This window comes from Perissodus microlepis, chromosome 18 (genome assembly GCF_051167445.1).
Source record: "Perissodus microlepis isolate ML-2025 ecotype Zambia chromosome 18, ASM5116744v1, whole genome shotgun sequence".
In the NCBI taxonomy this organism is placed as follows: Eukaryota; Metazoa; Chordata; class Actinopteri; order Cichliformes; family Cichlidae; genus Perissodus; species Perissodus microlepis.
Window position 1 is genome coordinate 649433 of NC_140478.1, and position 12630 is coordinate 662062.

General features: G+C 44.5%; 1 protein-coding gene across 1 annotated transcript; it reads left to right on the forward strand.

Annotated features, from left to right (window-relative positions):
• Positions 1–1229: 1229 nt before the first annotated feature.
• fam151a (family with sequence similarity 151 member A) lies at positions 1230–12349 on the forward strand. The gene is made up of 13 exons (XM_084912488.1): positions 1230–1536; positions 1694–1851; positions 3835–3975; positions 4087–4236; positions 4309–4471; positions 4781–4838; positions 6960–7049; positions 7209–7285; positions 7409–7545; positions 7822–7968; positions 9650–9756; positions 9832–10011; positions 10467–12349. Exons 1-13 carry the CDS (start codon positions 1484–1486, stop codon positions 10761–10763), a joined length of 1758 nt encoding a protein of 585 aa, XP_084768614.1. The 5' UTR covers positions 1230–1483; the 3' UTR covers positions 10764–12349.
• The last annotated feature ends 281 nt before the right edge of the window (positions 12350–12630 follow it).

Below are 12630 nucleotides of genomic sequence, written 5' to 3' on the forward strand. Positions count from 1 at the left end.
CCAGTCATGAACTTAACACTCGGAGCATCACCGTGAAGGATGGCAACCAGGAACACAGCTTACGAGGTAAACAGAACTAACACGGAAAAACAATCTCCCCTTCTCGAGTAGCATCGCGTTACACCCAACTTCTGCCTACGTCATTTCCTACGACTCCACCCCACACAATATTGCGGAACATAGACATAAAATCCCAGAGCCTTTTATACAATTCTATTGGATGAACAGAACATAGGAGAGACACAGATTAGACAACGACAAGAAACTGAGGGGACCTGAGGGCTTAAATACAGGACAGAGATGATTATTAGACACAGGTCAGAACACAGCTGAACTAAATCACCCAAAGTGTGGGGCCCGCCCCCTAGGGGGGGCACAGAGCCATTGCGGGGGGGTTGGAGGGGGGGGCGGTATGAAAAGGGAAAAAAAAAAACGCTTGGACACTACTAGCACAGGGTGCTCACAGAAACGCAAAGTAGGAGATGAAGCATCGCTGAATATGTTTCCAAACCAACTTCATTCTAAGCCAAAGACAAGAATATGTCTGGTGAATGGTGAATATCAGGCTGATCCTGACACGATTTGTTCCCCCGGTTTGAATCACGGACAAACAGGATCCCACAGCTGTTTATGTTTTTGAACACATTTTGCACAGAGAGACATTTTTTGAAAAATGTATTGACAGCAATGTTGAATATTATTACACAGGAAAAAACAACTACACGTAAAATAATCACACCGTGACGCCTCTGCCTTTGTAAATGGAGGGACAGTAACTGTGTGTGTATGTAAGCATGTAAAACCTGCAGACAGTCAGATTAACAGTATTTTGTGTCTATCTGCCATTCTGCAATTCATCTCATGTAAACAATAACGTGGTGCACAGCGTGACGTGAAAAGTTTTTAAAAAAATCCCAATTTTCTGTGAAAACGCCGTTTACGTGGACAAAACAGCTGCGTTTTCAAAAACACCCGTGTAGGTGCGGACGTAGTGTAAAAGAGTTAGTAGTTTATTTTATTACTACCTGTAATTTATTGCAGATTACTTGTATTTGCGAACATTTGTCTTGTAAAACAAAGGGGGGCGCAGCAAAAAAGGTTTGGGAACCAGTGCTGTAACTAATGAGACAGATGGCTGACACACGAACCTGTGGGAAGTAACATGTTTGTAGAAATGTGAAAATGTTCATGCCATAATCCCTCCCATGTTTCCGTGTGGCACTGTGGAGTAATGCACAATTCTTCCAAACACGGACAAAATATGTAGAGGGTGTGTGTTGTAATCCCAGAACAGTGAAGATTACATAACAGAACAGCTTCACAGCTCGTCAGGCAGCAAGTGGACCCTGAAGAGTGTGTGCGCCTTATCAGAAGGAAAACTGTTCTCTGCACCTGAGATAAAGGATCGTATAAAAGAAGAGTGAGCGCTCCCTGAGGTCTCCTACTTCTTAGACATTTGAACCTAGACAGGAGACGTGTGAGAATGGCAGGAGAGGATAAAAGGAGAGATGAACGAACTGCTGGAAAGCAAAACAGGTTGGAGACAAATCAGTTGCTCTTTAATAAAATAGATGAAGCAGCATGTACACTTGTGAGACATGCATGTGTGAGGTCAGGTAAACCTCTACAACATGCTGAAATGCTGCTTCTAACACAGAATAGACAGACGAGCATTAATCGTGTATTCCCACAGGATGGAGCCCGAGGCTGACGACCAGCGAGTGGAGCGAGGTCCAAAGAAGCGTGGCGTGCTGCCCAAACGACTCCTGATAATGTCGTCTGTGGCTGTTGTGCTCATCGTGCTGCTGACTGTCATCGTTGTACCTGTTGTGCTGCTCACTAAAACGTCAGGTACATTTTTACAATATGTACGATATAAATGATAAAACAATGATGCAACTTTGTTTATGATCCAGATGATGAAACATACCTGAGTAAATGTATTCATTTATTACTCATCACCAGAGGTACATTTCACAGTACTTTGTACTTATATACTGTATTATATACAACTGCAATAATATCAGAGTCCAGCTGGAGCTGGTTGCAGCACCTGTGGCCTTTCTTCAAAGCATTTTCTCTGCATTGGATCTGAACAACAGTCAAATCTGAGCAGACGTGCCAAAGCTTTGTTTCCTGTTTTCTGTTTGCACCATAGTTCTTCCAAATATTTCAGTTCAGGATTTTTTAACTGCTGTCATGCACACCATCAGTAAACTGTGACATTACTGCTTTTACCTAACCTAATCATCCACCACGTTTCACTGTAAAGACCAGGGCGCTGCTTTAGTTGGATGAGCAGGCGACCACATGCAGCATGGTTTGAGTCCGACCTGCGGCCCTTTGCTGCGTGTGTCCCCCTCCTTCCTCTTCACCGTGTCTGTCTAATAAGGCCAAACACAGACTGTAGGCTTAGCCGTGGTTCTGAAAGTCGAATGGAAGCTCAAAGTTTACGACTGGCAGTGTTGTGACATGCATACCTACTGCATGTAGAGTTCACCTGAGTATACAGTGACAGTAAGATGAGATAATGGGACTCCCCATTTCCTGCTGTCTTTGCACAGGTGAAACAGCCCACAGTGTTGCAGGGTTTCACAGGGTGCTGCAGCCTCCAGCAGTGTGCCTTCTCCAAACGTAACACTTAAATACTCGCTGTGTCAGCATCACAACTTTATATTGCTGCTGCTAAAATCTTTTTTTGATTAGTGTGATCAAAGTTCATTTGATATCATACTGCAGCTCATTGCAATGCCATGATGCATGAGTGCTCATCATTTGGCTTCTGGTCTTATGACAGGACCATAGTCATGTGGACAAAAAGTACACGGCTGCTTTGAACTGTGTGACTTTTGAATCAATTGACATGAAATGTAACAAAGATAATGTTACACAATGTGTTTTGTGCTATTAGACCTTGGTCTCTCTGAGTAATATGTGACAGTAGCTTCTTTAAAAAAGACACTAAGAAAAAAGCATTCATGAGTATCTGCAGCGTTCTTTATAAGCCAAATCCCATCTGTCTCACAATGGCTTCAGCATGCTGACAATCCCAAACACACTGTCAGTGCAGTAAAAGCATATCATGATAGAAAAACACACAGTGGGTCATTGCTGTGGACTGGCCACACTGGACCTGGAGCTTCAGGTTAAATATTCCCAAAGAGACAAGCGAGCTCGTGTGAGACAGGATAGGCTGTTTGGACCAAATCTGTAAAGCTCGTTAGACCTGCACAGGCTGCATGTTTCATACATTGCTGCCATTTAGTATTTTCCTAGGAAAACATAAAGAAATAAGAGGTGGCTACTGTAGCTGTTATCTTGTAGAATTAATATATTGATGTAAAAATAGTAAAACATGGGGTGTTTTGGACTTGGACCTACGTCCATATGAACCTGATAACCTGCTGGTGGCTAAATGATGTCACAGGGCTGTTACTGTCATATTCAAAAACAATGTCCACTTACACGTTTTCTGAGTCTGGGGTTGATGTCATTCAAACAAAGAGTTCATACACAAACCATCAAAATTCAAGTCTGGCACCAGTTTTGCCACAAAGCAGCATTTCGACGTCTTTATTGGGCAACAAACAAAAAAGAAACGATATAATTACATGTAGAGACCCTGGACTGTGTGACTATGACAGGGATGGGTTTAAACAGAATCTTTAAGCTGAAGAAATGAATGAACTTTAAACAAACTGCTCTCCCAACAAAGAGCAGCCTCCCCAAAAACACACCGTCGGCTGTTTGAGTCGAAAGCTCCCAGCTCTGCTGTGACAGGGACTACGTACCTATGACTCTGTCACTGTCTTGCTGTCCAATCGTGTTCCTCAGCTCCTTCTTCTGCCTCGTTTTCTGGTGGAGACATGCTGGAGTACTTGGTGCAGACGGGGAACATCAGTGAAGCGGACGGCCTTTTGGCTACGTGGTTTCACCGAGCCAACAGCAAGGAGGACATGTACAAAGCGCTCATGGGTAAAAACACCCAAACTCACACAGACAACACTGCATTATTTGATGGTGTCGGTGCCTGAACCTACAGTCGGGTACAGACAAAACATGCACCGCCTCCTGTCATCTTTTCAGGTGACACCATGATCTTGGAAGCCGATGTCACTCTCATGGGTTATGGGACCCCTGATGAAAAGCCAGTGCCGATCATGGCACACCCTCCCGACATATATAGTGACAACACTCTCGACGAATGGTTAGATGCTGTACTGGCTTCTGGAAAAGGTACAGAACAGATCAGAACTGTCTCCACAGAACATCCATCAGATCAGTTTTTAAAGGCGTGTTTGTTTGCAGGCATCAAGTTGGACTTTAAGGCTCTGGAATCAGTGGGTTTGTCACTGGACCTGCTTAAACAAAAGGAAAGCAACAAGGGAATAAACAGACCTGTGTGGCTGAATGCAGACATCCTCAGAGGCCCCAACGTCCCAAGCTTTGTGGCTCCAGTCAATGGAAGCAGGTATGAAATCCTAGCTAGACCGGACACAGACCCTTGGACAGAGTTCAGAATTAGGAAGGGAAAATGTCTAACATCTAAAGACTGATCGGAAGGTTGGTGGTTCGATCCCTGGCTCCTCCAGTCTGCATGCCAAGTGTCCCTGGGCATGGTACTAGCCCCAGGTTGCTCTCCGATCTCAGCATGAATGTAGTTAGGAAGCACTAAAAAGCTTAGAAGAAAGTGATTGGGTGAGTGTGGTGTGGAGACTTGGGAGAGCAGAAAAGCGCTACGTAAGAATCAGTCCATGTTTATGTCTCCCTCTTTTTTCAGGTTTTTGGAACTCATTCAGGACAAGTTTCCAGATGTGACTTTGTCTCCTGGATGGAAGGTATAGCATGCTCACAGTAAGAATCCCATTGAACCACTGTGCCAGGCACGTGACCAGGTTCTGGGAATGTTCCTGTCAGGAACAGGAAGAGACTCAAGGAATCCTGAACTGACATTTATGAGAGAATTCAAAGCTGGAAGAAGAACTTTAACTTTGAGCTTCAAAAAAAGCCTTTGAGCTAAAGTAGACAAAACAGCTTTTATGTTCTTGTGATCCCTAAAATTAAAGACAGTTGAATTAATGTTGACATACATTACCCATCAAGAGTTTGGACACCTTCTCATTTAATGGTTTTGTTTATTTCTACTACTTTCTACACTGTAGATACTGAAGACATCAAAGCAAGATATATGGAATTATGTAGCAAAGAAAACAATGATAACTCTAAATGTATTTTAGATTCCTGTAAGTAGCCGCCCTTTGTTTTGTTGACAGAGCTGCGGCCTTCTCTCAGCTTCATGATGTCGTCACCTGAGATGGTTTCACCTCACAGGTGTGCCTGTCAGGGTTCATTGGTGGTGTTGGGACCATCAGTCGTGTTGTGCAGAAGTCAGGGCTGTGAGCTGTGTACCAACCTATTTGACAACTGTTGAAATTCATATAATGGCAAGAACCAGTGAGCTAAGTAAAGAGAAACAACAGCCCATCATTACTTTAAGAACTGAAGGTCAGTCAGTCGGAAACTTTGAATGTGTCCCCAAGTGCAGTCAGAAAAACCATCAAGACTACGATGAAACTGTCTGACATGAGGACGCCCCAGGAAAGGAAGACCAGGAGTCCCTCTGCTGCTGAGGATACAATCATCCGAGTCACCAGCCTCAGAAATCACAAGTTAACAGCAGCTCAGATTAGAGCCCAGATAAATGTCACACAGAGTAGAGACACATCTGAGTAGAGTAGAGACTGTACAAATCAGGCCTTTATGGTCAAATAGCTGCTAACAAACCACGACTAATGCCGGGCTCACACTGTGCGATTTTTTTTCAGTCGCACGATTCAGCTCCTGCTCAAACTGCACGATTGACTCGCAGGGGTTAGAAGTTCGTAGGTCACGATGCAGGTCTCACACTATATGACCCGATGCTCTGATGCGACCCGAGTGCTCACACTGTGAGCACTCCATTTATAACTGTTCATAAAATGAAGGTTATAACAGAAATTCTGTCGCTCGCTCTCCCTCTCTGTCTGTCACTCACACAGACACACCACCACCATCAGCTTTGCTAAATTGCTAATGAAAAACATGATCAGGCAGCTGTGATTGAGCAGCAGTGTAGATCCAACTATTTTCACGGTTGTTGTTGTCATGATAATTTTGTGAGGCCACATCGAAAAGGCTCGGATGAGCTTTCCAAAGTTCTACAAGTTGTGCCTCCATCGCTTGTGTCCAGATCACAGGCTGCACTGCCGTGCTGCGCCGTCTTTTTCGCTGACATTTGTGTTTGCGCGTGCGCAGTGTGAGAAGCTGCGGTGACACCCTCACGACCAAGCGATTGATGATCGGGAGCTGGTCGTGAGGTGTTAATCGCTTCTCGTTACCCCACGTATACTACACGATGCACGACGCACGATGAAGGCCAAACTCGGGCCGATCGCCAAAACGGTCGCACGACTCAAAAATCGGCTCAAAATGGGCCAAAAATCGCACAGTGTAAGCCCAGCATTAGGAAAAGCAACAAGAAGAGATTTGTTTGGGCCAAGAAACACAAGGAGTGGACATTAGACCATCTGTGCTTTGGTCTGATGAGCTCACATCTGAGACCTTTGGTTCCACTTTGTGTGTGGATGGTCTCTACATGCATGGTTCCCACTGTGAAGCATGGAGTTGATGGTTTGCTGGTGTGGGGGGGCTTTACTGGTGACACTGTTGGAGATTTATTTAAACGGAAGGCACACTGACCCAGCATGGCTACCACAGCATCCTGCAGCAACATGCCATCATGTATTGTTCAACAGGACAATGACCCCAAACACACCTGCAGGCTGTGTGAGGGCTGTTAGACCAATGAGAGTGGTGGAGGCCTGGCCTCCACAGTCACCTGGCCTGAACCCAGTGGAGATGGTAAACACATGGTTTATATTTTTGACTGAATAACAGCTGTACCTGCTTTATTTCTTTAGGTACTCTATATTCACCACCTCACAAACGAAACCTACTCCAGAGCCATGGTGGAAGAAATGTATAACATGATCAAAGACGTACCTCAAAGGGTAAGTGTGAATCCGGGTTTCAGTGGTCCCAGTAGGTGTTCGACACGCTCCCATCCCAACACGCCTGGGACAAATCGTCGGTGTGTTACGTGCTGGGATGAGAACGCTCTGAGGTGTCGGAGAAAGGCAGAGCTGACTGTTCAACGTTTCATCTCTTAGGTGACGTTCCCAGTCCATGCCATGCTGGTTCGCAGCGGCTGGCAGCACCTGAGCTGGCTCCTCAACCAGTCACCACGGTAACAGATAACTTCCAAGTTTACTATGGCAATGACTGAAAATCTGCTAATCAAACCAGTAACTGGGGGCTGCTCTCTGTCCATGAGCGCCACAGACTGACTGTTACGATGTTTTGTGTCTAGGTTCAGCCTGACTTTGTGGCAGGGCTCTGTTAACCCCAGCGTCAGCGACCTGCTGTTTGTCCGTGACAACACCCACCCGTGGCAAGTCTACTATGACATATATGAACCCACGCTGTCAGAATTTAAGCAGGCTGTAGGTGAGGAGCGTTTATATGGAGCAGATTTACACAGATTATGTTTGGGTAAAATAATAATTGTGTTTGTGTGATTTATTCAAATCAACAGATTTGTTTTCAGTGAGTTCTTTCTGACTGTTGTTGAAAAACAAAGAAAAACATTATTAGAAAACTACATGAAAAATCATTGAAAACTGAACCTTTTGCTCATTGTGTGTATTTGTTTAAGCTTCTTCTGAGATGAAGAAGAGTTTGCTTCTGTTTAGTTCTTCCTGCGTTCATTGTGTGTGTTCACAGGTAAGAAGGACAGCGTGAGGAGGTTCTATCCTGGAGGAGATCTGATGGAGTTTCTCCACCCAGGTTACAGCTCAGACCTCATGAACCGCCTGGCTGTGCCTTTGCTTCCCGTCACCGACCGGGCCTCCCTGCTCCATCAGCTTTCAGGCAGGTTGACACAAACGTTTTACACCTCAGGGTTTATAACCTGATTTTAACGTGCCAGACTGAAACGCCCGGGCAAAGCACGCTCTCAAAGTTGTACTTTACATATGCTAGCGACATCTGGTGGTAACATTATGAATGACAGTGTGGCACTGTCGCCAGAAACACCAAGAAACTGCCTCATTTGTGCCACGAAGCATTCAGAGATCCCTCGTGAGTTTTTTCTCAAGGTATTTTTTAAAGTGAACTTGATGTATGCACTGAAGTCATGTGGCAGCTGAACCTTTGTGTTCACATCGGTCATCAGGATGATGTTCTTAGTGACTCTTGGTGGCAGAAAAGCTGGTTTGAACATTTCTGAACCTGCTGATGTCCTGGGATTTTGACCGTTACAGTAACAATTGTGAAAAACGAAGAGTATCTGTTGTCTTCCAGGCTGGACGACTGTAATTCATTATTATTAGGATGTCCAAAAAACTCACTGAAAAGCCTTCAGCTAATCCAAAATGCTGCAGCAAGAGTCCTGACAGGGACTAGAAGGAGAGAGCATATTTCTCCTGTTTTGGCTTCCCTTCATTGGCTTCCTGTTAAATCCAGAATTGAATTCAAAATCCTGCTCCTCACATACAAGGTCTTAAATAATCAGGCCCCATCTTATCTTAATGACCTTGTAGTACCATATCGCCCTATTAGAGCACTTCGCTCTCGCTCTGCAGGCCTACTTGTTGTTCCTAGAGTATTTAAAAGTAGAATGGGAGGCAGAGCCTTCAGTTTTCAGGCCCCTCTTCTGTGGAACCAGCTTCCAGTTTGGATTCAGGAGACAGAAACTATCTCTACTTTTAAGATTAGGCTTCAAACTTTCCTTTTTGCTAAAGCATATAGTTAGGGCTGGACCAGGTGACCCTGAATCCTCCCTTAGTTATGCTGCAATAGACGTAGGCTGCCGGGGGATTCCCATGATGCATTGAGTTTTTCCTTTCCAGTCACCTTTCTCACTCACTATGTATTAACAGACCTCTCTGCATTGAATCATATCTGTTATTAACCTCTGTCTCTCTTCCACAGCATGTCTTTTATCCTGTCTTCCTTCTCTCACCCCAACCGGTCGCAGCAGATGGCCCCGCCCCTCCCTGAGCCTGGTTCTGCCGGAGGTTTCTTCCTGTTAAAAGGGAGTTTTTCCTTCCCACTGTCGCCAAAGTGCTTGCTCATAGGGGGTCATATGATTGTTGGGTTTTTCTCTGTATCTATGAAGCGCCTTGAGGCGACTTTTGTTGTGATTTGGCGCTATATAAATAAAATTGAATTGAATTGAATTGAATTGAATTTTGATAGAAATGAAAGCGACAGAAGTGTTCACAGCTGTGCTGAGCAGAGAATACAGAGCACAGCTGCTTGATCAGAGATCAGTGTTTGAAGCCGCAGTGGACAGAGGCGGCGTGTTGGACAACGGGGAAGTGACTGCTGCCGGTGCAGAGGTGCGGCTAACATTTGGCCCTTTGAGTATCAGTCGTGGTCCGCGTGTCACAGCCTGTCCGTCCCTTCATAGCTACGATCTCCTAATCACCTCATGATAATGCAGCATGTCACAGATCAGCTGTTCATCCTGATGATGTCAAACTGTAAACCTGCACATGCTGCTGTCGCACCACCTTAAAGTCACACTGATAGTCTGTTTCACTAACAGGTGGGGGCAGCGGGATGCTGGTCGTTCGTGTGACCTCTGACAGCAGTCGACCTGGAGTCCTTCTGGTAGAAGGTTCTGGAAGGAGCTCAGAGCCCCTCACACTGCAGGTATATCTGTAGATCACCAGCCAACCACCAGCTTGGTTACATTTTTATTAAGGCCAATCATGTGTGTGTTCTCAGGATGTTATTCAGACCCTTGGGCAGACTGCTGATACCTCCTGGGGAATTTACCTGAGGGTCCATAGTCAGCAGCTGCTGGAGGCTTCTCTTAACCTGCTGCAGTCAGCCTACAGGGCCGACGAGCTCCACAGGCCTGTGTGGATCAGCATGGAGGGCTTACAGAGCAGCGACAGCACAGCAGTAAGCACATCTGATCCCACCTGAAGCAGTGTCTGCAGACAATACGTTAATAAATAACAGAGCAGAGCAGACGCATGTAACGTTTAACACACCTGGCTGGAAATCCATCAAACTAGAATCGAGCAGGTGTAAATGTTGGAGCCTCCTCTTGAGGGTCCACCCTGGCTGGGAAACTCATCACACCCCCACAGAAAGAGAACAGTTATTAGAAATTAGTGTTGGAATTGTAGCAAGCTTGAGTTGTATAAGCTGCATGTTTGTCAGACGGTCCCCAAGCAAATGCAATCCTCTGTTCTTCGTGAAGGCTTTTTAGCTGCTCAGGCTTGGTCAGCCAAACTCAAGTTCACTCCCAATCCAACAATGTCCAGTGCCGATCCAGTTAGACGATGGAAAAGTGTCATTTTTAGGCGTTGGAGTGTTCTTGCTGTTCATAGTCTTCCTTCTCTTTGCTCCAGGTCTTTGTGTCCACAGTCGAGCGCCTGTTTCCATACGTCACTGTAGTCCTGGCTGAGCACAAATGGCCTCCTCGGATCCCAGCGGCGGTGTCACAGAGGGTGGCTCTACACCTGAATGCAGCATCGCTGCCCACGGGGCAGGAGCAGCTTTATGCTTTACTGGGAATGATGGACAAATACGACTTTATAATTGAGGTGGACACAAAGAAAGGTGGTGAAGCTGTCACTGTGGTGAAGGAGCTCAGTGCACAGCGTGCAGGGAGAGCAAGCAGAAGCCTGTATATTCTACCTCAGTGATCACAGAGCACGTGTGGGCTGAGAGCAGGTTTAAATGTGCTTTTATATTCAAAGTCAGCACAGAGTCTCAGTTTGTGTCTCAGTGTGTATATAAATACTGCTGCTCTGGGTTGCTGAAGTTAACATCATTATACTGTATTAGAGATGGACCGATCCGATATTACGTATCGGTATCGGTCTGATACTGACCTAAATTACTGGATCGGATATCGGAGAAAAATAAAAAAATGTAATCGATCCATTAAATATCAAAAAAGCACCTCACAAAACTTGCGACATGGCGTAACTCGGCTCATAACCGTAGCACATCGCAGCAGTGCGGGTCACGTGATAGAGCGGCTGTGTGTATTTGTAGCCTCGCTACCAAACCAGCATTTCATCTCCGAGGAAGTGATGTCAGAGAGAAGTAAAGCAAGTGTGTAAGTTCATCTCTGAATGTTTGTAAAGCATTCCAGCATTAAGCTTAACAACCGATATATGGAGCGACTGCCTCTCCCTCCCTCTCCTGCTGCTACTTCAATCGTGAAACTGATCAATGATCAGCTGATCGGCTTTTCTGTCGCGAGTCCGTCTCTCTTGTTTTTCTTTTATTGCTCACTTCGCGCCAGAAAGAGGAAACCAGCGGCTGAACAACAGCAGCACGTTTAAGCTTGATAAGCTGTTGTTAGAATTTATTTAATATTACTTTCTACACCAGGATCTTTTTCTACGCAGCTGACGGCTGGTAACTGTGCAGGGGCGGATCTAGCAAAGTTTAGCCAGGGGGGCCGATAGGGCATGAACAGGGAAAAGGGGGCACAAAGACATACTTTTCTTTCTTATTCTCATTTAAAATGTCGAGCTTTTAATAAATAATTATCTGAATCGTACACCCAAAGTTTTAATCTGATGTAAAATGTATAGAAGTCCATTACTGTATATAGTAACTGTTAAGTCTAATATACCCTAGTAAGCTGTAGTACTTTTTCCTTTGGGAAGGTACCATCTGTGCAGTCTGCAATTCTGTTGAAGAAAGATGTTGAATCTATTTGATTATTCTTGAAAAATAATTGATTTCTGTGTATTTTTTTTTCCACACTGCATCAAATTATAGTTGATTACGTCAATTAAGCATCATGAGGTGGAGGGTGGGGGGTGGTTCCCTATTTTATTTTTTTTTTTTTTGCTGGGAGTTTTTGCTTAATATTTCTGCTAAGTACTCTTTAAAATACCAGAATAGGGAGGATGGAGCAGGTTTAAGTTTATTAGATTGATCAGTTTTGCTGAACTATGAAATATTTTGGGTGCAGTGTATTTTTTGCATACAGGTATAACAGAATAGCTTTAGTGTTTGTTTGTTTTTTTAACTTGAGTATGAACAAATACAAAAAGCAGCAAGATATTAAAAAAACTGTTTTATTGATTAAAAAACACTATCGGATTCATATCGGTATCGGCAGATATCCAAATTTATGATATCGGTATCGGATATAAAAAAGTGGTATCGTGCCATCTCTATACTGTATATAATATATATGATTCAATGATTATTATAAAATTCATAATAAATTCTATTAAAGGAACCAAGTCCAAAACCAGAATTAGCCTCTTAGCCTGTGTGAGCCAGTCCGAGGTTTGTGATTCAGCAGCAGCTGAACACAGCGCACACATATGAAACACTCTCCTGCTGTAGCTAACATTTCACATGCAGCCCGCCTCTCTTACTGACTGCAGCACTGCATTTATTTGCATCCATAAATGTGTCTTTAAAGGGTCACAGGTGACGTCGCTGCTGCCATCAGTGCTCTCAGAGTCTCACTTGGTACTTTTAATGCTGATTTTTGAACGTTTACAACAAAGAAAATCATCCATCACTCGATTAAAACAA